Genomic DNA, 25,517 nt, shown 5'->3' on the forward strand with positions numbered 1-25,517 from the left:
CTCTCAGTTTACTGCCGGCTGTTTCCTTTCGAAAATCCCAAAGTTTCACCTTCCGGTGAACCGGAAGTAGTAATCAGCCATTACGGATCAGCCGCTGATTACCTTCACTTTCATCAGAAGCGTTAATAGTCACCGCGAGGTAGCCCAGACTTTTCCATTGAGCTGCTAACAATCACCTCAATCTGAGCCTGCAATTCAGAGAAAAACGCAGCTGAAGATTGGGGCCATTACAAATCTATGCCACGGCCCTCTTGCCACAGTCAAATACACCGACCTAGCGACGTGGAACGCTACGGCATATTTAAAAGAGGCCATTAATAATAAGAACCAAAAGACAAAGACAGAGATCTCTGTCCATGGCAGCCAACGGTTGGATTTGAAAAGACGGGCAGACAGTCTTGGACAGTCTTGGGGCGACGGTGGCTCAAGAGGTAGAGCAGGTCGTCCAATGATCCATGGGTCGGCGGTTCGAATCCCGGCTCCTCCTGGCTACATGTCGAAGTGTCCTTGGGCAAGACACTGAACCCCAAATTGCTCCCGATGTGCTGGTTGGTACCTTGCATGGCTTCCGCCGCAATCGGTGTATGAATGTGTGTGTGAATGGGTGAATGTAATGCACAATCTATGTAAAGCGCCTTGGATAAAGGCACTATATAAATGCACCATTTACCATTTTACATACAAGGTTTCCCAACCCGACAGCAATAACGACATGGCAGCAGGTACTGTACTCACAACAGGGACATAATGGAGTTAAGAGACTTTTTTTTTCGCACAGCGGGAGACAGCCTTTTCAGGGCAATTTGCTGAAACACACAGCGAACCTTCTAGATCAAAGAAAGTATGTACGCTTAAAGGGCTGAATGTGATGAGACGAGGTAAAAAAAAAACAGATTAAGCTCAGTGACAAAAGCCCCGAAATATGCTTTGAATAATGTGTCTCAAATCAGCAGCGGGGTGCTTGTGTTCATATTAATGTCTTAATCAGGCCAAATGTCACGTTGATGTTGACAACATGTCTAAGTTGTTTCGGGTTCTCGAGACAAATCATCCGACTCTCTTCTTTCTTTAAAGGTCTTTAAATAAATACTTTTTTAAATGTCTATGGGAAAAATGCATGTGGAATTATTTCCTGGGCCTGTCGTCGTCATGAAAGGGGGCGGGACTGCGACGCTCTATACCATCACTGTAATTACAGGACAATAAGTATATACACAACAATATGCAGATTTAGAATGCACGTATCAAAAGTGGCAACAAGAAAGGAATGGCATAATCCTACTCCAACTTTCTTTCTCTTTCTTTCCCTTCCTTCCACAGTTCTTCAGTGTATTTCTGCCTCAGTAAAATGTTCCAAATTGAGATTGATCTTCTTGCAATAACGATAACGAATGCATTTATGAATGATTATGAATTTCTATCGATATCTTAGTTACAACAATGACATTGAGTTGACATGTTTTTTAAGGGTAACTGTAGCATAATCGCAATATCACACGACTGACACGACGAGTCCCGCAAATGAGTTAGTAGGAAGTATTCAGTTCTCTTTTATTTGTAATCGTGCATATAAAACATATATTGCCCCTCAAATGCCCCAGCCACTACACAGCATCGTTCATGTGAACTACTCCACGATTATTCATTGCAATGAAGAAAAATCGCTATGATGATCCGCGACGGCTTGTCACCGTTGGTGAACACGGGTTGAATGCCGGCCGGACCACCCAACCATGCGCTATACATAGCGATTCTCATAATTTCAATAGACTTACATATTAAATCATAAACATACTATTTCACATGAACAATGGAAAGATATGGGGATAATATTATACATTGCAATGAAATCACATCGCGTTTTCATTATAATACTTCTGGGTTGAACGCACCGTCACAGCCTCGCGCTGCAATTGGCTAAAAGTTTAAATCCCCTCCGACGTCCCGACTAGTAAACTATATAATAGTGGATATAAACAATGCATTCAGCCAGAGGAAGCCAAAGGGAGAGTGTGCTGTTGCAGGAGAACACCTCAGCATCATAATATAGGGAAAGATAGAGGGAAAAAAGGCCAAAAAAATACATTTATATATATTTTAAATTTTGGCTGAAAACTTGTCTATATCACTATGAAATGCCTTGATGTCATATTCAACCATAGGCATATTTGTCTCCACCAGGCCGAAGGCATAGGGAGAGATTGTATGTTTTGCACTCCGTCCGTGTGTGAGTCCGTCCGTGTGTAACTGTGTGTATCCGTCCGTCCGCCTGTTACCAGCTAATCTTTTTCCAGAACGGCCTGTTATAGCGCCACCAGGAGGCCGACTTTTGTAAAAATGCTTGTCATGGGTGGTATGGCCGACTTGGTACTGTAGCCTAGGAAATATTTCTCATGTTATTTTAACAGGCTTAAAAACATCTTGCAGGAAAGAGACAATGAGAGAGCTTTACAACAGAAAGCCAACTATTAGGGGACTAACTATTATGGCATTTGAACACTGATGCCTGCCAGTCACAATGTGGGACAGGGTCTCAATTTGTGGGACACCTGAAACATCTTGGAAATGAGGGACTGTCCCACGCAAAGGGGGACATCTGGTCACCCTAGGGTTAGGGTTAGGGGTTGGACGGTCCAACCAGGAACTCCACCCTGTCCGGTGAAAAGAAGCAGCTTGGACTATAGCTCCTCATGCATTGAAAGAAGCATGTCCGTTCGTTGCTCCCCCCAGGTTGGCAGAGGGAACTGTAGCGCCTGGATTACATTTGACGATTGGGTGAAAAAAAGGGTTACAAATGTGGATGAATTAGTCTTAGAATCATTCTTGACTGTTTGTGGAATAGATCCGATTGTCCGATTGCTGTCAAGGAAGAGAAAAAGGCAGAGTGTTGTGATTGTCATCAAGTGCTCTTCAACCTCTCCGTGATGAGAGATCACTGAAGGCCTAAGTATCGACAGCCTCTCCAGGCAGCGGATGACGAGAGTATAACCTCTCGCTGTGACCTCCATAGCACCGTGTCGTCAAGGCTGAACACCGCCGAGAGGCCACAAGCGCATTATTGGCGGATGCCGAGTGACACACAGAAGTAATTATATTCCACATCGACTGTACACCGCTGGCATTGGACAGTGCCTGGGACCCGGCTTTCATTATCCCATCAACACTGGGAAAGCAGCTGTGTCATTTTAGATTTTAGGCTATATATAAATGATATAGCACATTGGTTAGATATTCAAGAGTATAGCAGATGTACACGCTATAATAGTAAATAATAAATATAAAAACGACATTTAAACTCAAATCTTTGCTTCTGTGTTATTGTTATATGTCTTTTTGTCATGTCTATAAGAAAAAACAATACAAATAAATATTTGCTTTTATTTTTAGACAGGGGTATTATGCAGCCAAATACATAGGCCTATACTTTTGGGGGTCCTTGACCTTTTTCAGAATCAGCCTCAGGGTTTGATGGGTTATCTTAGTTGTCAGTGGGCCAACTGCATGTGATCGAGGCAATGTAATTGTCTTAGTGCTGCTGTGAGCTCTGAGGCGCCTTCATGGCGTTCATCCCCAGCTGTGTTCTGGAGGATGCGTGGCCCACTAAAGATAAACAATCAATAAGGTGAAGTACACCAAGAGTCAATTATCTGAGGGAATATGGAGGAAGAGGTGACCCGCAGTTCTTCGTGAAGAGATGAGGGCGTCGCTACAAATCAATATCACAGCTAGAGTAATGGCTGTGAAGCCGCAAGTTAGTTATGCGGCGGGTATCGCCTGTGGTGGGGGAGAAAGTAGAAATGAAGAAAATGCCAGCACTCATTGTACAGTATGTCCTTTTGATATGAATTTATTTACCTCCGACGTTGATAACGAACGCGTTTCGGCCTGTGTGGCCTTCGTCAGCGTTAACGCTGACGAACGCATTCGTTATCAACGTCAGAGGTAAATAAATTCATATCAAAAGGACATACAATGAGTGCTGGCATTTTCTTCATTTCAACTTGTATATTCGAGCCTTGCACCGTAAGAACTTTATTCTAACCTGGAGTGTTGCGGGTTGTCTGCTTCGGCAGTACTTTCTTGTGGGGAAAAAAGTAGCCTACTCAAATGTTTTACTTACTAAAAGTATCAATACTGCAATGTAAAAAATACTGGAGTAAATAGTATAAACGTACTGGTATCAAAATGTACTTGCAGTAACAAAAGTGGAAAGTACTCTTTAATGAAGCTGATAAAATGGTACTCTCTCCTGATTGGCTGACATTCTGTAACCCACCTGTCTTTTTGTTTATTAAAGATCTGGGGAGACATATAGCAATGATTAGGCAGGTACTAGGCCACACCCACCAGGTCATTAATTATACCTGCAGGTTTTCACCCTAGCACCACCCACCTGAACTAAAGCCATGCACACAGCTGTTGTTGTATGCATAGACGTATAAAGGTAGAGCGTATTTGCTCAAGGGAGGGCAACATTTTCCCGAGATTCCTTGCAAAGCATAGCGGAAGCATAAGCGTGCATCACAGAGCGCGTGTTCGGGTCTGATAAATCCCGGAAAAGATGCACTGTGATTGGCCAGTCAAGGCAGCGGGACGTAACGTGCCTTTCACTCTTCTTGCGTACTTCCTCCCCCAGTGTAAATTGTTCCGCCCCTCCTTCGACACACATGGCTCCAACGAACTGCAGCGGCCAATGAGGCATCTATTCTTTTTTTATATATATATGGTTGTATGGTAATGGGGGAGGGGTTAGGGTTATGATGTCACTACAGTGGTGTATTTCGATTGGGCCTTTTGACTCAAAGGCTTTAAGCTTTCAGGAAGAAACGACATATTTGAATATTCTAACCACACCTGGGGGTCTATTAGAGTAATGTTACGAGGTTAGAGTAACTCCATAGACACATACAAAACCAAAATCACGGCACTCCATCTTTAACAAAAAAAAACATCACGTACACTACCTTTAATTTCCGAATTTCCGTTTACATTACTTGTTTACTACTTGCTATTCTTATTTGACATTATTATTATTCCTGAACCGTAGCCGTTATCTCTGTACTCTTGTACCTGTTTCTGTCCTCTAATGCCTGCTGTGGTGCTGCTATGACAACTGAATCCACCCACCCCCACCCCCCACGGGAATCCGTCTATCTGTCTAAACAGCATATTAAGACAGCCAACTTTAACAGCGGTGAGCAATACTGGGGCGCATGCATCGATTTGAGTGCCATACCTCGGCCTACCTACGTCCCACTTGTGAAATTAATTGCATCGTGTGCTATAATGGGAAGATGGAGAGAGGGAGGGGGGGGGGGGGGTACTTCCTCCGGCCCATTTCCACCCTCCTTTCACAGCCTCTCCAGCCCCATCTCCATGTGCATTATGAGTGGGAGAGGAGAGGAGAGGAGAGGAGAGGAGAGGAGAGGAGAGGAGAGGAGAGGATGGGGCAGTGTTTGTCTACTGATAGCTGACAATACTCCTCCACTCAGACAGACTACAGCTCAGCTCCCCGTGGACAGCAGCTCTGACGCTGCCTCGCTAAATCTCCTAAATCCACCACGTTCTGTATCCACACGCCATTAAATACACACTGCTATGGTAGGAAGCGTATTAATACATGTGGAGCGTCTACGCTCTCTCTCTCTCTCTCTCTCTCTGGTCTACGATACCGATCCAATATTGCTCAGTGGCCTTGTGGTTAGAGTGTCTGCTGAAACTGGGAGGTTGGGGTTCGATCCCTAGCTGGCCGTGTCATACCAAAGACTGTAATGGGCCTCCCTGCTTGGCACTCAGCATCAAGGGTTGGATTGGGGGATCAGATCAACTACAAATGATTCCCGAGTGCAGCCGCAGACTGCTGCTCACTGCTCCAAGAGGTGGGTCAAATGTGGAGAACAAATCTCCCATACAGCAATGTACTGTATGTGACAAATACTATTCTTTAATGTAACTTTAATGAGACCAGTGGTTTTCAACCCTTTTCATATGAAGCCCATTATTTATTCGCCATTTGAGTCACGGACCACCATTGAGATTTAGCCTCTCAGAACCAAAACCTTATATATTTTGTTATAGTTGTCTCCACCAGGCCGAAGGCATGGGGAGAGAGTATGTTTTGCACTCCGTCCGTGTGTCCGTCCGTCCGTGTGTGTGTCCGTCCGTCCTTCCTTCCGTCCGTCTGTGTACAGCTAATCTCCGGCACCGTTAACCCGGTCGATGCCAAACTTTGCACACACACTCCCTGGATGCCAACGATGAACCTCTGCCCCACATTTTCCAGAACGGCCTGTTATAGCGCCACCATGAGGCAGCTTTTCACACTTTTACCTAAAACTGCACCGATCTGCGTGAAACGTTGCATGCACACTCCCTAGAGGCCAAGGACAAACCTTTGACCTGCATTTTCCGCATCTGCCTTTTATAGCGCCACCAGGAGGCCGACTTTTGTAAAACACATTTTTTGATATTACTCCTCCAGATTCTGTCCAAAAATCTCACAAATCGTTACACAGTATCTCTATGGTCATGTGCTCAAGTCGGATCTGTCTGATATTTCATATTCCATCCTAATTGGCTATAATTGGCTTTCACAGTTTGTAAGATTGCCCCGTTTTGAACAATAGCCTCAAATCATGAACGCAGCATGCAATTTACGTGAAATCTTTCACACATTTTCTTACTAGGCTGAGGAATATATCCCACCCTTTTCACATTGGCCTGTTATAGCGCCACCAACAGGTTGATTTTTGCACAACACATTTTTGGAACAAAATGCCTCAAATCATCCAATTGCCATCAAAGGCATATGAAGAAATGGCAATCGGTAAACATGATCTCTGTAGTCATGTGATCAAGACGAGTCTGTTGGATTTCTCAGATTGTACACTGATTGGCTAAGATTGCCTTCCAAAGTTTTCAGGAGTGGCCCGTTTCGTACAAAATGCTGCACATGTCCTGCTCATCCAGAATTCTATCCTCAGAGATGCTATGAGTGATCTGGCTCTGCATTTCCTCAACAAAATGAAGAAAATTGTTGCAAAAACAAATAAAAAAAAACATCCTCCTAAACATTTTGCCAAACATCACACACACTCCTATCCTCCTGGTGGAGACCTGTGCCCGGAAGGGCACTTTTTCTAGTTGGATAATATTTTGTCCACACTTCCATGCTGTTTTTCCATGCAATTCCAACAATTATTCTACATTCTCTAATTAGTGTGTAGACTTATTGTAAGTTAAGCAATGCAGTAATAATAATTGAACTCCTGAGAGCCTACAGTATAATAAAACCTTAGAGGTCAATTTGGTTTACACTCTCAAGGGTTAAAGATCATTTGGTTACCAACTCTCTGCTATTTTCAAATACTATTTATGCATTTGAAAACGTTGGTACTTTAATTATATTTTGATGTCAATAATTTTGTACTTTTACAAGCAAATGTTTTATTCTGGACTTTTACTTGAAAGTTGAAAGAGCATTCCTACTGTACATTGCGGTATTGATACTTTTACTTACTATTACTTAATTTATTTTTTAAGTAAAACAAATTGAGTATACTTCTGGTGAGAACAGCACAACATGTTTTTCATTAATTTGTCATTCGGAGCTTGGGTTAAAGTCCAGGGTGATGTTCGAGTATATGAAATGCTCTTTCACAATACAATCATATCCTGATGAATCTGATACTGTGGAGAATAATAATAGGTATTCAAACCGAAGATAAACCCTGTGCACTATTGGATTTATTCCATTATACGCTTCCATTATAAAGCTTTCCCTTGCCCTGCCTTACAATCACATGAACACTATTGAATGTGCAGGGGACGCTATATACAGATTAAATGACAAAGCAGGGATTGTGATGAGAACCTATTAACGACAAAGGTCCATTATCACTCAGTGATTACATAAGGAGAGGACAGGAGAGCAAGGGGGCAGCTACAGAGAAATTCTGTGATGCCAGTGCAGAAATAATATAACATCTCGGAAATGAGGGACTGTCCCACGCAAAGGGGGACATCTGGTTACCCTACGTCCAACCAGGAAAACTCCCCCCTGTCAGGTGAAAAGAAGCTCATATGAAAGGCCAGTAGGGGGAGCTCGTCTTGACTGGGCCTGGACCCAGAAAAATATTTACTCAATGCAAATGGATGGCATTTCCCACAGCCTTTAGCTAGCAGTACAACCAGCTACATTTTTTCAGCGATACAAACTCACAAATGATTTATGATCGTCGGGTGCGCGGCGGCCCACCATGGACAGCTCTCGAACCTTTGGAGATACGGCGCTTTGAAAATCGGGTTATAATGGAGGCTCAACGGAGCTGGATTTTAAAATCGCATCGCTGGTGGGGAAGGAGGAGGTCCACACTAGCAAGAGCAATGCTAAAAGGTAAACAGACGGATGGCGCGTTCATATATAGAGTAAATGGTTGTCTACGCTTATACGCGTAGCTGGCATAAATAGGTCCCATTAGCCTAGCTACGTTTATAAGCGTAGATAGCAATAAAATAATTAATTGCAAAATTTTAAGTAAAACAGTAAGATTTGGTGTAACCTTATGTGGCAGCTACAAAATTCCCCAAAGGGAAGAATAACCTACAACTCTGACATTCTTCAACATTCGAACTGTGTTAATATGAAGGAAAAAAAACGAACAACAAAATCTAATTTATTTCCCCATTTTCTGCCTTTTCATTCTAGTCGAGTTGAGTCCCTTTTTGTGAGCACCAGTCACTAAACGTATAGAAAACATTAACATTGGGCTATAGAAAGCATATTACTTTGAATGACAATGATGCGATTCCTATACCATACATACAGTACATGCTAATCCTTCTTTGTTTTGTTCAACTGAGACTGTAATGCTTTGAATTGGTGTATGGATAATATTTTACTGCATTGTAAAACCTGGTACACTTTAATCCAAATAATGATTACATGTCACCATGCAGGCTTTCCACTTCGGAGGAATACTATAGAGAATGTACAAGAGTTTCACTGTTATCTGTAGGCTAGTACTTTACAGCAGTTATGTAATTATGTCATGTGCCATTAATTCTGCCAAATCAAACTGTTCAAATGAACCGTTATAGATGGGATCCATATACTTTGTCATTGTGAATTCTTAATATGCCTACAATATAGCATGATCGATGAGCAGCAAGTCAATGTAACAGTTTTATTTAGATAATGTTGTCAGATGTTTCAAATAAATGATTGCTTGGAGGAAGGGAAAAAAAGAATATCCCATTAAGTCATCTGTCCCAGGTCTTCAGACAAGCAGCAGAAGCAACACGGCATGTCTGGGAAAAACTAACAGATAAGCCCAAGCTATCCGTACAATACCTTGCAATATTCGTGAGATTATCGCGGGCTAATACAATCAGACAATTGGAGGGTATTGAAAACTAGACATTTATTAGCATATAGGCTGCTCTGACTACGGCAATATGATGATGAAAGGAAAGATATTCATTGACAATACGTTCCAATAAAAGTAAGTGAAAACAGTGAAGAGATGCTACTAGGATTAACATGTAGGCCCAGTAGAAATATACAATTTACCTTGATAAAGCTGTACCGATAAATAATGTTTTCCTGTAAGTTGGTGGTGGGCGTGAATCTCTGCAGTAAGACCGAGTGAGACGAGGGTGAGGGGGAATGAGAGGAGAGTGAGACGAGGGTGAGGGGGAATGAGAGGAGAGTGAGACGAGGGTGAGGGGAAATGAGAGGAGAGTGAGACGAGGGTGAGGAGGAATGAGAGGAGAGTGAGACGAGGGTGAGGGGAAATGAGAGGAGAGTGAGACGAGGGTGAGGAGGAATGAGAGGAGAGTGAGACGAGGGTGAGGGGGAATGAGAGGAGAGTGAGACGAGGTTGAGGAGGAATGAGAGGAGAGTGAGACGAGGGTGAGGGGGAATGAGAGGAGAGTGAGACGAGGGTGAGGGGGAATGAGAGGAGAGTGAGACGAGGGTGAGGGGGAATGAGAGGAGAGTGAGACGAGGGTGAGGAAACTAAAGTTGTCAAATAATTGTAGCGGAGTAAACAATATTTGCCTCTCAGGTGCAGTGGAATTTGTAGTTAATTCGTAGTACAGTCCGTGAGAATATGTAGGCTACTTAAGTTACTTTACACCACTGGTCTGGGAAGAGATGAGAGGATGTTGCTGTGAGTCAGAGAACATCACCTTGAACTACCACCTGTCACCAGGTCTGTGGAGATCTCTGTCACACACACACACACACACACACACACACACACACACACACACACACACACACACACACACACACACACACACACACACACACACACACACACACACACACACACACACACACACACACACACACACACACACAGAGATCGGCTGACAGATTAGCTGAGTAGTATGGTCTCACATGATATGAGAGAGAATGAAGAAAGAGAGAGAGAGAGATAGAGAGAGAGACAAAGAGAGAGAGACAGACAGACAGACAGAGCGAGAGTGCTCAGCATTCTGCTCGTTGTGCGTTGTAGGACCAGTTTCACTGCATAGCTCTCTTCTATTGATTTGTACACAGAAGGTGGAGGTGTCAAAACTTCTGGTAAATTGCCCAGTTGCTATGTGTGTGTGTGTGTGTGTGTGTGTGTGTGTGTGTGTGTGTGTGTGTGTGTGTGTGCGTGTGTGTGCGCGCGCATGCATGCACGTGCAGGGCATAGATATGGTTCTAAAAATAAGTACAGTAAGGGTAAGATGCACACAGTGATTTTCTAGCACTGAACAACCGCGCACGCACGCACGCACACGCACACTGAATAACTATAATTTTGTAAAGTGCTATCTAAATATGTTACATCATTATTATTCCAGAGTTTGGTTGAATGACTGATTCTGATTGGTCAATAGTCCATTATTTATTCGGCATTTGAGCCACGTGGACCACCATTTGATGAGATTTAGCCTCTCAGACCCTAGAACACTAGAATATTTTGTTGTCGTTGAATAAGATTCTGTCCACAATTCCATGCCTCAAACACATGGTGAGTATTAACTAAGTGAGTAGAAGGTCACTCTGGGCTGTGAATTAACCCATTTTGGTGTTTTAAGCATTATGTTATACTTTAGCTATTGAAAAATAGCAGATCTACAAGCTCATAGCGCGCCACCGAGTGGCGCGCTACGAGCTTGTAGGTCTGCTATTTTTGAAAAATCGTGAAAATGTGGCGCAAATCCTGACAGAAAACTGTCAGGATTTAGACATTTTATAAATTCCGACGTCAGGTCAAAATGGGTTAACATTGACCACCCAGCCCTGACACGGAATCCGATAGCATTGCTTTGCAGCAGTATGAAAGCACTCAAAGCAGACCAGCTGTATTAGCCACCGCGTATAGGAGACCATTACTGGCTCGTGCTGGGCCATATGAGGGTATAAAAGGAGTGTAGGGTTATCTGCGAACACATTATTCTGACATCACCAACCTGGACATTCAATACTTTAGTTTTTCCAGGGTAAAGTGGAGTGTGTGCGGGGTTATTTAGGGCTATTGATCTTGGAGGAGTGTGGTGTGTGAACTGTGAACACACACCGTGCGGCTCTGTGAGACCTCGCAGATAATGTCAGAGTTAGTCGTTCATCATCACCATAGAAACTCCTCTGCATGGTGTCTGTCTTCAAGAAACCAACCCTTGATCCCTCAGATGTCAAGAACTACAGACCGGTATCACTCCTTTCCTTTCTTTCTAAAAGTCTCGAATGGGTTGTCTCCAACCAACTCTCTCTCTCCATCTCTCACAGAACAACCTGCTGCGGATCCCAACCAGTCAGGATTCAAAAAGGCCAACTACACAGAAACTGCACTGCTTGCAGTCACAGAAGCACTACATGCTGCCCTGCAGGCTGCTTCCCACTCTGCAGTCCTGATTCTTCTAGACCTATCAGCAGTATTTGACACAGTGAACCACCAGCTGCTCCTAGACATCCTAGCTGATCTGGGCATCGGTGGGACGGCACTAAAGTGGTTCTCCAATCTCCTCCTACCTCACCGACCAGACCTACCATGTTTCTTGGAAAGGTCTGCTATCATCCCCCCGAACCCTCCAAACTGGGGTCCCACAGGGATCTGTACTTGGTCCACTCCTTTTCTCACTGTACACTAAATCCCTTGGCACTATCATCTCTGCTCACACAATATATCACTACCTGTATATGCCAATGACAACTGTTTCTATCCTTCCCCCCTCTGCCACCCAGGTGGAAAAGCGCATCACTGCATGCCTGGCTGACATCTCACTGTGGATGTCTTCCAACCACCTCAAGCTGAACCCAGACAAGACTGAGCTTCTCTTCTTCCCAGCTAAGTCAGCTAAGTTCCTCACCCAGGGTCAGCCCAGCTCCTAATCCAGACAACAGTCTTGTCAAAACTTGACTATTGTAACTCCCTCCTTACTGGCCTACCGGCATGTGCACTTAAGCATCTCCAACTGATCCAAAATGCTGCAGCTCGCTTGGTCTTCAACCAGCCAAAATTCTCACACGTCTCTCCCCTTCTCCGCTCCCTCCACTGGCTCCCGGTCGCTGCCCGCACAGAATACAAAACTCTGATGCTGGCATACCAAAGGTATGGCTCCCCCATAGCAAAAGCGACAAACCTACAAATTGAGGCTGAGCTGCATGGGTTCAATTTCAGATGCAAAGCTACAACTGTAGCTGCAATATGACACACGTCACTACGGACACTCACTTGATGAGGTCAACGATTGTGTGAGCAACAGGTATACAAAGCGACAAATACCCTGTGATCTTTGGATCTTTGCATCGGCCTCGTGTGAACGCAGCAGTAGTTGCTCCGTTTCCGGACCCTTTGTTATCATTCAAAACGCATTAAATGTGTTTATGATACACTAAAATGTATTATATTTTATCACACCCCAGCCATTTTTCTCTCTAGTACCACAGCAAGCAAAACAATAAATACTTGTTCACCACCTGTAACTCCCACTTTTCCATGTTGTTTCCAGGCTTCTTTACAGCTTGCTATACACAGTAAATCTTCGATACAAGCAACCAGTCATAACACAACAAATGCGTAACGTTTATTTATTTCAACATCGTTGGACGAGTTCCCAGTGAACGCTGGGTAACTGGGAACGGTCGCTGGCTTCCCCACAGCCATGTTGTCGGGATTCCAATTACTGTTAATCACGATGGTATGTGTCTCATAAAAAAAAAAGATACGAGCCTCATGTACTTTATGGCCGCATTAAAGCTGATGGTTTTAATATGTGGAGGATAAAAACGGAGAACGCAGTATACAGTACTTTTGGGTTTTAGAGAGTCCTAAATTGTGGAAGGTTCATTTAGCATATACTGTACTGTACCGTTTAGCGCAAGGTTGTAGCCTCGCGTATACCGCTGGTTATATTTCGTTGCTGTCGGCAGAAAACATCTTATCTCCGTATTAAAAAATAAAATAAATAATGGCCAATTTGATCACACTACAGTGTGAAGTAACAATGAAAAGTAGCAGATAAAAAAAGTACAGTAAGGGTACCTACTGTACAGGGTACAGTAAGGGAAGCGACTTCCTGAAAAATAATGAGGTTTCCACCGACAGAGACGAGTTGTGGTGGTATACAGCCAGTGTTGTAAAGTAACTAAGTACATTTACTTAATTACTGTACTTAAAGGGATAGTTCAGAATTTTTTAACATTAGCGCATTCATTTTTTACCATGTTTTTTTGTGTCCATATCACTACGCCCAAACAATTGTGCCATGTGATAGAGGGGTCAAAGTTGAACAAAAGTTGCGCTAATATTTTAGAAAGAGGTCAACAATTCAAATGACGTTAGTTTTGTGGATTCATTTACGTTTAATAAGTGACCCCATTTCCCCCACAAAATGAGCGGAACCACTTAATATTCACCAAAACCAGAGCAGAACTCCCACCACGCGGGACAAGGGCAATCAATGAATACAGTTGCAACCACTAATGGCAAGTATTTCATACAACTTAAGTTCAAAAATGGTGAACTATCCCTTTAAGTACAAGGTTTACAATTACAAATACTTTTACTTCTATACTCCACTACATCTCAGAGGCAAATATTGTAATTTTATTCCATAAGAACTATTTGAAAACTTTAGTTAGTAGTTACTTTGTAGATTTGGATTATTACTACAAAACATACACTAACCCCTTCAGCCCTATAATTCATTTCGGTAATTAGAAAATAGCCGATCTACAAGCTCACAATGTGCCGCGATGCGATGCATTGTGAGCTTGTAGATCTGCTATTTTCAAAATCTTCTTTCCACCTCCTGGCTTTGCCCTTAGTTGGTTCCCATAGAGTCAATTTACTTCATGCAGTGCCCTGCCAGCCTCATCCTTCACTCTCTGATTTTGTCTGTGAACCGACACGTGCTAGGTCCCCGTGTCCATGTGACACCTACTGCCATTCGTAGCATTATTGTTTTTTTAAACTGGACTCCATCCAGTGCTCTTTCCTGTTGTACTGTGAGGGTCCATGTCTCTCCAAGCTCACAATGAATTAGTTACATAACACCGCTGCAAATGTGCAGTAGGCTACTCAAGTACACATGTAATGTACTGTCCACCACTGATCTGGAAAGCTTTTTATGTGTTCCCCTTGTCCTCTGAAAGTAGCTCTGACTGTACAGGAAAGTGAATGATAATACATCATTCTTCCATTCCAGCTTGTTTTATTTACTTTACCCTCTGGGGCTACAGCCACTCAGAAATAAGCCATAGCCTTGTTCCAATATAAAGGTTGGTTTGGTAACGTCTTCGTGTCAAATAAAAGAAAACAGCTCCCATGTCTGGGGCAGCTGCAAAGCAGTACTATAAAAAACAAAAAAAACAAAAGAAAAACTTCAGGAAGGGAAGAGGCAGTCGCAAAACCGAAAAAGTAAATTTTGTCATCAAAATCAAAATACTAAAGTAAAATAACTCAAATTGAAATTAATTGGATTTGAATGCAATTAATGCATGCTTGGATGACCCGCCCCATACATCCCATGATCCCATCCACTGTCCCATCTAGCCCTATGGGGAAAAAACGCAAGTGGTTATGCCCTGAAAGGCTGCACAATTTAGGCAGCAGCTCAAATCACATACAGCGTGAGAGACAGAGAGACACCATATACACCACACTGGATTTGTTATAAATAATAAAACATACATACATACGTATGTTAATTGTATATATATATCGCCTTCTGTTATTTAACTTTCCATTCCCACAACAATATAGAAATATACCAAAAGACCAAACCAATAGGTTGAAATTAGCCTGGTCCCCAGCAGCAGCATGGTCCCCCTTTCTTATCTCCGGGGAGAAAGCCCTGGCATACGACCTGATGCAGAGAACGTCCATATGGGGCAGGACTTCCGTCGTAGGTAGGTAGGCTACATCCCTCGGAAACTGCTTTTCCTCAACTAAATCACCACAGGATTTCATGCACAGGGCACATAAACAGATCTGCAAAGTTATGACGTCGACCGTTTGAAGGCGAGATATGCTTTCAATCACCAACACAAACGGACTCTGGGATTGACCCAGCCACCTGCACTGAAGCACAGCCGGACACACATAGATATACTGTGCAGCTAGTGACTCCTGGCATAAGCTGTGCAAAAGGCAATCGGATCGTGTATCATCTAACACAATGATGATTGCCCAGGCCCAGCGCACGCGCATGCACACACACGTGCACGCGCACACACACACACACACACACACACACACACACACACACACACACACACACACACACACACACACACACACACACACACACACACACACACACACACACACACACACACACACACACACACACACACACGCACACACGCACACACAGTCACACACACACGCAGGACATTTTATTCAGGTTCAGAACAGCTCTGTCAGCATGATGTCAGCACGAATGACTGAAGTTCTAGAGTCACACTGGATTGGGTTTACAATTAGGAAAGGATTCTGGTCGAGGTTGGGATTAGGATTAAGCATTTAGATGTTAGATTTAGGGATTGTGGGGTTATGCCTTTCTACTAATACATTATAGTAGTAGGCCTAGTAAACCGCTGTCAGAGTTAGGCTTAAAAGTGCCGAGGAAATGGCATTCGTGAAATTGCGGACTGCGGACTGACCTCATGCTTCATCCTTCATGCATGAGGAGTCTAAGCTGCCTCTTTTCACCTGGATGGGGGGGGGGGGGGGGGTCAGCTGCCGCGGGGGATTATGTCACTCCAACGCCGCTCCATCTCGGTCCATTTGGCAGTGCCGGTAAACTGCCGATAACTGCCGCTAACAACCGTGACGGTCCTGGGGTGCGGCAGCTAAGACACTCGACTGCCACTCGCTTCCGTGGCAGTGCGTTGGTCCGACATGCGTTGCGCCGTGCTTGTGGTTAGGTTAGGTTTAGGGTTCTGGGTCGGACTGATGCCGCCCGAGAAACACTACCGCCTGCCTGTTCCGCGGCTGATGCCTTTGCCGGGAAATGCACTCGCTCTCTCTCCACATTTGTCCGTGTATGGACATGTTGGTGACCCCTGGCTATGAGGAAATGCGTCCTGAACCCGACCCAGCTGGAGGACACTGCAGCTCAGCGCTCCATCTGGCGGAAGCTACTCCAACAAGGAGTGCACAAGCCCGAGGAGGACGAGGTGATCGACGGACCAAGAAATAACAGAGACATGAGGCCAGTACCACAGTAACCACACCCACACCCCCAGTCCGTGAAATAACAGAGACATGAGGCCAGAACCACACCCACACCCCCAGTCCGTGCTTGTACCTGTTCTGTTTGTGGCAAATTGATGAGTGGTGCTTTGAGTGTGAGGGATTGTGTATTAAAAAGTTCTATTTTTGCTGTTGGTGAGGGGATGAATCTCGGTATGGGTCGGAGTACACTGAAATCCACTCCGTGTTTTCCAAGCTGCTGCTTGGTCAGTAGTGCTCTCGCGATGTTTCCAGCGCTACAAACTCCAGAGGCGACAGTGCTCTGATGACGTAGCGAAGTTGCGACGGGACGATGTGATGTTATGAGCAGGAGAGGAGTAAACAAACTGTCGATGGGTGCTTCTGTGAGTGTAACGTGATCGGCGGAGAAGTCCAAGTCGTTTGATGACTGAAACACACGCTGGAATAGTGTGATTGTTGAGCTGTAGCAGCCGTGACAGGGAATATGTCGGCATTTTGCCGGTCAGGAAGATGTAAAATCCTGTTAGCCGTGGAGGATGCGGTCTCAGGCAACGAAGGCCTCCGCTCCAGGGCTGATGGGCAACCCTTTATTTGTCTTTTTAAAAAAATGTTATTCATGTCCTCACTGTATTGTTTATGCCCTGCCTTTCTTTTCTTTTTTGTGTAAAGCACTTTGAGCTGCATTTCATGTCATGAAAGGTGCTATACAAATAAAGTTTGGGGAATCCTCACCGCGGCGCTGGGCAGAGCCGACGACTGTGTTGTGGTGGAAGTAATCCGGTGGCTTTGCTGTAGGCGTGGGATGCGGTATCAGGCAATGAAGGCCTCCGCTCCTCCCGGGCTGAGGGGCAACCTGGGGAAAATCCTCACTCACAGCAGCGCTGGACAGGTACAGGGAAACCCGAGCAGTGCGGCCACGGAGAAAAACAGGTAGGCAAACCAACGCACCGAGACTCAAAAAAGAAAAAGGTCCAACTTGTAGACAGCTTGAATCCGTAGATTCAGCTACCTGTCCTGAGAGGGGTAGCACGCTGCCAAGTTGTTTAAAACACACAAATTAAAAGGAGAACCAACCTTAAAACTATACTTAACTATAATAAAAACTAACCCTAGACTAGCTCCGGTGGAGAAGCGGCGATCATTCAGCGCCAGCGTCCTCTCTCAACCGGTGTCTCCGCGTTGTGAGCTTCAATTGGACTACGGATACGGATTGGACTACACAGTCACATGACTACACAGTCACATGACTACACAGTCACATGAGGACTCACAAGATATAGAGATGGACTGTCACCATCGGACACGATGGACAACCTTAAGCAAGCAAGCGTGTGTGTGTGTGTGTGTGTGTGTGTGTGTGTGTGTGTGTGTGTGTGTGTGTCTGTGTGTGTCTGTGTGTGTGTGTGTGTGTGTGTGTGTCAAATTGGCTCCTTCCATCGAGACTTTTAAATCTCGCCTTAAGACCCACCTCTATACGTTGGCTTTTAACCCAGCTTGAGTTCCTTCGGTCCTTGTATACGTTTGTTTTGTCTCTCTGTGATGCTGTTGTTTTTCTGTTTTTTGTGATGTGTCTGAGTTGTTTTTACTGTTTGTACTTTGTTTTCTCGCTGTTGTTGTTCTGTGTGGTAGCTATAGTGCATTTGTTTTTATTTACCTGTACAGCACTTTGTAAACCCTGAGTTGTGAAACGTGCTATATAAATAAAGTGCATTGGGATTGGAGTGTGTGTGCGTGTGTGTGTGTGTGTGTGTGTGTGTGTGTGTGTGTGTGTGTGTGTGTGTGTGTTCCCTTACCTGCGCGAAGCACGCCCACATGGAACCAGAAGCATGGACCAGAGCGGGGGGGGGGGGGGGGGGGAGAAAAAGAAAGTAAAAGCATTAGTCCTGTGATCGCATCAGTGTTGATTTCGTCGACTAAAACTATGTTCGTCGACTACCTTTTTTTCACTGGCGAAAACGAAATAAAAACTAATCTGTAATAAAAACGTAAATATATTGACAATTCCTTCAATAAATACAAACTAGACTAAACTGTTCGGGAGGGACTGGTGAAGAAGAGATCCTATGCAACTAAAAGTCATGTTATGCTTGGTTGTGTGCAGGACAGGTGTGACTCTCCAAAAAAAGTAGCAGATCTACAAGCATGGATAGCATTGATTTACAATAGCAATGAAGTTGCAACTTCCGGTCCCTCCTGCTTGCAATTCCCGAGACGAAACGCTAAAACAAAGCACGATGACAATCATGACACCACCCGCCCGCGACATAATGGACCGTGACACGTTTCGCTTCGGCGACTACTAATAACCCCGCCTGGTGTCAAGTGAGTGGCCCGCTCCACTCGGTCAACGTGAGTTGGCACAGGGCCTGCATCGCATTATTCCATAACCTCCTCTCTCTACCTGTCTGGAATAGATTATTGCAATTCCCTCTTCCTCGTGTGATTAGCAGTCTACTGGGTGCTCTTCAGATGCTCCAAACGATCACTGGAGGGAAAAGTTTTACTATAAGTAAAAGTATCAATGCTGCAATATAGAAATACTCAATTCAAACTTTTAATTGTAAAAGTAAAAACAAGTATTGATATCAAAATGTACTTAAAGTACCAAAAGTAAAAGTACTCATTGTGCTGAATGTACAATTTCAAGTTTTCAAATGTATACATTTTGAAAATGTGACTCTTTTTGATACAGAGACAGTCATGGCGGCAAGACTAAAGGTGGCCCTTACACTAGCCGATTTTTTTCAATATGAAATCTGATAGCACCACACACTACAGGATAATCGGAGCGGGGCAGAGCAAATATCAAACATTCTTGATGTTGATCGGGCCGATCCCGATCACGCTTTGAGTGGCCCCGAGCAGATCGATTGAGTCGGGCACCCCCCGAGCGTCAAAAAATGCCCGATTATCGGCTAGTGTAAGGCCACCTTAACTGTTCAGGAGAGGAGAAAAACTGTTTTTATTTTATGCAAAATGAGTTAAAGGGCCACTTCACCCCTTTTGCAACTAGATCTTATTTTAATGATGTTTGGGAGACAAGAAACACTTTCCTGGGGTTTTTATGTGGGTAATATGTGTTTTTTAATATTTTAGTGTCCATGGGCTCCATGATGTCATGGACACTGGGCTCACTTACTTCCTGGACTACATGTTGTCTCAGTAAGACAGCCCTCCCGCTATCCACAAGGAGGAACAGTGCACCAAAGCATTATGGCGAATTGTAGTCCAGGAAGGAAGTGAGCCCAGTGTCCATGACATCATGGAGCCCATGGACACTTTGAAATACTAAAATATCTAAATCTCAAATTACCCACATATAAACCCCAGGAAAGTGTTTCTTGTCTCCCAAACATCATTAAAATAAGATCTGGTTGTAAAAGGTGTGAAGTGGCCTTTTAATAGCACAGGCAGACTCGACACATACTCGAGCATGTCTGAAATAAGTGTCAGAGCTGAAATTGACATGTAAATATGAAATAAATGCTTAAACATGTAGCTAGGTGTAATGTTAGAGTCCACAGAAGACATGTAAATATGAAATAAATGCTTAAACATGTAGCTAGGTGTAATGTTAGAGTCCACAGAAGTGAACCTTTCAAGCCTGTTTTCTCAAGGCATTACTCTATAAACTCTTAACCCCGCTTTTTGTGATGTGTCTGAGTTGTTTTTACTGTTTGTACTTTGTTTTCTCGCTGTTGTTGTTTCTGTGTGGTAGCTATAGTGCATTTGTTTTTATTTACCTGTACAGCACTTTGTAAACCCTGAGTTGTGAAACGTGCTATATAAATAAAGTGGATTGGATTGGAAGCCATATCCCCAAAACTGGTGGGCCAAACTGAACAACCAATATGTCTATTTGAAGCTATGGTGCCCTGCTTTCATATGAAAAATAAAAATAAAAATGTCAATGACTTAGCCTCTGTCAGAAACGGTCACATATATATTATAAATAGGGCCGATGTGGTTAATTGCGACCAAAGGTCCACAGGTCGCAATTAACTATGAAATTGTGCATTTCCCGTCAGTTGGCCATACAGTATATGGTCATGCCTCGTGACATCACGTGATGTCATCAATATTAAGGCCATATGGAGATCCCTGATGTCATCAATATTGGCCAGCAACTCTACAGCTCACCTCAAAACCTTAGATCTCCATATACTGTATGGAGCTTTTCTGACATTCCATATGTTGATACTTCTCCATCCATCCGTCCTCTTCGATTTCTCCCTTTTGACTGAAACCTGTCCATTTAAACTCTAGACTGGCCTAAAGTTATTAGTGCAGCAGCACCCAGCAGCCGGCGAAAACTAGAGTTCTCAACAGGCCCGAAAATGAAGGACCGGCCCTACCTTGGCCCTCATCAAACCCTGTACACTCAAGACACTGGCCCCGCTGCCACCCTTAGATCTCCATATATGGAGCTGACCTGTTCTGACATTCCATATGTTGATCTGCAAACCCTGTACACTCAAGACACGCTCCATATATGGCCAGTACAGAATTAATTCCATATGTTGATCTGACCCCCATGCCAAAGCACCAGCGCTCGCCCAGCAGTCTGCTGTCACTAAGGCAGATATGTTGATCTGACCCCCCATTCCAAAGCGCCAGCGCTCGCCCAGCAGTCTGCTGTCACCCAGGCAGGTGTGTGCACGCAACCTCGGTCGCTTCTCGCCCACAGGTGTCTTACTGCCTGGTGCATGTTTTGTAATTATAATCAAACTCCACAAAGTAACTAGTAACTAAAGTTTTCAAATAAATGCAGTGGAGTAAAAGTGCAATATTTGGATCTGAGATGTAGTGCAGGGGTTCTCAACGTTTTTGGCCGGGGACCCCCGGAAATGCTTTGGCAATGTCTCGGGACCCCCGCCCCGCCCCCTCCCGACCCCCAATATAAATTGACTGCTACAATAACCTTAAACCATTTTGGGCGGGAACCCCTTTTGGTGTTTTAAGCATTGTTATAATTTAGCTATTTAAAAATAGCAGATCTACAAGCTCGTAGCGCGCCACCGAGTGGCGCGCTACGAGCTTATAGGTCTGCTATTTTTGAAAAATCGTGAAAAAATAAATAAAAAAATAAATCTTTTTTTTTTTTTTTTTTAAATAATTTGGGGACCCCCTAAAGTAATTTGGCGACCCCCCCGAGGGGTCGCGACCCACGGGTTGAGAACCCCTGATGTAGTGGAGTAGAAGTAAAAGTATTGGAAATTGGAAATACGCAAGTAAAGTAGAAATGATTCAAAACTGTAGGCCTAGTTAAGTACAGCAAGTAAGTGTACTTAGTTGATTAGCAAACAATGTGGCTGGCATGAGAACACATCCCACGGTTCCCACCCAATCCTCGCAACTTTGTACATCCCACCAGCTTTCCTGGGAGACTTCGGAATCCTGCACTGATGTTTCGTGGCCTCTAGCCATCAAAGCACGACCTTCTGACTCTGCACATTCCCCACCCACTCTCTATGCAGCCTCTATTGGTTGTTCACTGTCTCTTAAGGATTGCTGTTTTGGTTTGTTTGTGTTCCTGCTACTTGCTTACTAAAACCAGTGGTTTAAGTCAAACTTTTTGACATCTGCAGTTGATGTCTGAGCACAACCCCTTGACACACACGTGCACACGCACACGCACACACACAGTCACACACACACACACTTCAATTTCTTTATTTGAGTACACATTTATTTATATGTATATATAAATACATTAACACCATGGAGGCCCAGGGCAGAGATATCCGTCAAGTTCATGGTCAAGTGCCCAAGGCGGAGATTGATAAATAGGACGGAGATTAATGATATCAAAACCGATCGCATCGCTCCACAGCCTAGGAGCGCTTGTTGCCCAATCCTCGGTGTTGCACAACAGTGACACGTCATCAAAAATGTTCCCTGCCTGTTTAGCTGACGAAAACGAAAATCTTAAAACGTTCATAACTCGCGATCTAAATCATCCCGTCTAATTCTGAAAAAAGATCCTGTGTTAGACGGCGCTCCACGGTCCAGTCGCTAGTCGCGATAGATTTATTCTTACCTCCCGTTGTTGTCGATCGACTCTAGAGTGGTGTGGCTATTGTTAGCTGCTACACAGACATTCACAACAACTTCCGATGCGCCGGTAAAAGTGGTCCGGGCACTATAAATGATGGGCACATTTTAGTAATGGATTAAATAGGTCCGGGCAAGCAAGGTGTTAACAAGTGCACAAATATTTTCAGTTGCTTTTGATATCCCACACACTCAAAACATCATGTGTCTCAGTGCTTGAGTCCAAACAACCCCTAAATGTATACAGAATATAGGCAACTCATGCACATGAACTTATTCACAGCCAACATTGGTCACTTCAGTCTGTCATATTACCAACACCGAAATAAAATCATGGGTACAAAAAGCACCTTCTCCTCCAAATAGACTGACTGCCTATAATGTAAATGGGGGTCCCTGGAACAAAATATTTTGAGAGGTTGGGGGGGTCCATGGCCAAATACATATGATTTTGGGGGTCCTAATAGACATGAACAAGTTTGAGAACCACTGTAGCAACATACAATTTCTTTCTTCGAAAACTGAAGAAACGCCATATCTTAATGGGACAACTGTGAATTCTTGTTTTGCTTTGTTTTGTTTACTTACTAATACCTAGTCTTGTTCGTTATCAAGAAAGACAGACTGTTGTGGATTTAATTGGAACATCACACACACACACACACACACACACACACACACACACACACACACACACACACACACCCTCATGTGTGTAAGACTTAGCGCTTCAAGGATACTGATATGATTAGTGGTTGTCTCGGTGCCAACGCCGATTCACGCTAGCAATAAAGAAGACAAGATAAATAAATAACAAACTTCACATCTGCCCACATACTGTAATATGCAGGCTCCATAAGTCTCCCCTGGTCTCTATTCCCAAGATTATAACCTCAAAACGCAAATGCATCAGTGCAGTAAGGCAGTGGTTCTCAGATGAGGGTATACCGTGTTTTTGTGTGTGTGTGTGTGTGTGTGTGTGTGTGTGTGTGTGTGTGTGTGTGTGTGTGTGTGTGTGTGTGTGTGTGTGTAACCCCTAGGGGTGCGCAGAAGTACTACAGGGAAAGTGGAACATTGGAAAAATAGATATTTACTGTTATGTTTAATGAGAAGTTTTTGTGAACCTGCTTGTCTGTAAAGTGCTAAACTAAATCCAATCCAATCCACTTTATTTATAAAGCACATTTAAAACAACATAGTTGACTTGAAACAAAGTGCTGTACACTCAGTAGGCTACCAAAAAAAGATACATTTTTTCCCCGCTATTTTCGTGCTTGGACAGACAGACCCAGGGACACACATAGCTGTCTATAGGAGTGGTTGCACCACTCAAAAATACCAAGGGCAAGAACAACAATAGGCCTACATAAGATCAGAGGTTTCTGCCTGACAGTGACATGCTATCTGTTTTTTGTAGCTGGTTTTCTCTTGTAGATTCCTAAGCAACATGTAGTCGGATAAAGGACCTTACATGGATTCAGAAAGTAGGGAAACGGGGTACTGAAGCCAAGACAGTTGGCTGAGGCAGAGGAAGAAAGAGACTCAAACAGACATAAATGGAAACATCAGACAGACATCACTCGCATCGGGTTGTTTTGATGCCTCTGCATATGCTGTTAACACCACGGACGCCCGGGGGTATTTAGGACCATTAAATCAGAGTGCCCAGCGATTTACAGCAATGGAGCACATTTAGCGACGCACTAGGCGCTATCCCGGATGTAGCTTAAGTAGCTTGATGTAGCCAAAACACTCCCGTGGCGATCGACAACAACGGGAGATATGATTAATTCTAACGCGACTAAATACGGGACCGCGATTGGTCGTCTAAAACATAATCTTTGCTTAGAATGGGACGGAATGATTTAGATCAAGAGTTATTCATTTCATTTTAAGGTTTTTAGTCTCATCCACTAAAATGCGGGGGAACATTTTCGATGACGTTTGTACTTTTACAAAAGTACATTTTAAATTCCAGACTTTTACTTTACTTGCAGAATTGATACTTTTACTGAAGTAAATCAATTGTGTACTTTTTCCACCACTGGTCTTTAGTGGGAAATGTTACAATCGTCATTCATTCCTGAATCCTGACTGGGACAAATGTTTCTGCTTGCAGCGCGCACACATAGGATTTTTTTTATCAGTCCCAGCTCCAAATGGCAGTGATGGAAATATGACAAAATTAATATGTTGATGTTCACCTCTTTTTTTCTGCCACCATGCTATAGGACAGGGGTTCTCAACGTTTTTGGCCGGGGACCCCCGGAAATGCTTTGGCAATGTCTCGGGACCCCCGCCCCGCCCCCTCCCGACCCCCAATATAAATTGACTGCTACAATAACCTTAAACCATTTTGGGCGGGAACCCCTTTTGATGTTTTAAGCATTGTTATAATTTAGCTATTGAAAAATAGCAGATCTACAAGCTCATAGCGCGCCACCGAGTGGCGCGCTATGAACTTGTAGGTCTGCTACAAGTTTTTTTTTTTTTTTTTTTTTAATAATTTGGTGACCCCCTAAAATAATTTGGCGACCCCCCGAGGGGTCGCGACCCACGGGTTGAGAACCCCTGCTATAGGAGAGAGCTTCTCCTAATGCCAGGGGCAGAGGAAATAAGCAGACACAGGACTCTACACTGTGAATATTTCACTCACAGTTGTGCCTAAAGATAGAATTATGTGCAAACCGGGGAGAAATAAACGCACGAGCACGGCATGCCAACTGTAGCCAACCGTAATCTTTT

At 43.9% G+C, this 25,517-nt stretch overlaps 2 protein-coding genes across 2 annotated transcripts in view; one reads left to right on the plus strand and one right to left on the minus strand.

Moving 5' to 3' along the window:
• Positions 1–25,517, minus strand: part of LOC306914457 (neural cell adhesion molecule 2-like) — a 454,732-nt gene that overhangs the window by 256,688 nt on the left and 172,527 nt on the right. The window lies entirely within an intron of this gene.
• LOC306913740 (RNA 3'-terminal phosphate cyclase-like) overlaps positions 16,574–25,517 on the plus strand; it is a gene marked incomplete at both ends in the record, with an annotated part of 120,400 nt that continues 111,456 nt past the window's right edge. Inside the window, 3 exons of the mRNA XM_079490553.1 lie at positions 16,574–16,728; positions 17,514–17,648; positions 18,820–18,824. Of these exons, the coding sequence (XP_079346679.1) occupies positions 16,574–16,728; positions 17,514–17,648; positions 18,820–18,824 (295 nt within the window). The remainder of the gene's footprint in view (positions 16,729–17,513; positions 17,649–18,819; positions 18,825–25,517) is intronic.

This window comes from Electrona antarctica, assembly GCF_951216825.1.
Source record: "Electrona antarctica genome assembly, chromosome: 21".
In the NCBI taxonomy this organism is placed as follows: Eukaryota; Metazoa; Chordata; class Actinopteri; order Myctophiformes; family Myctophidae; genus Electrona; species Electrona antarctica.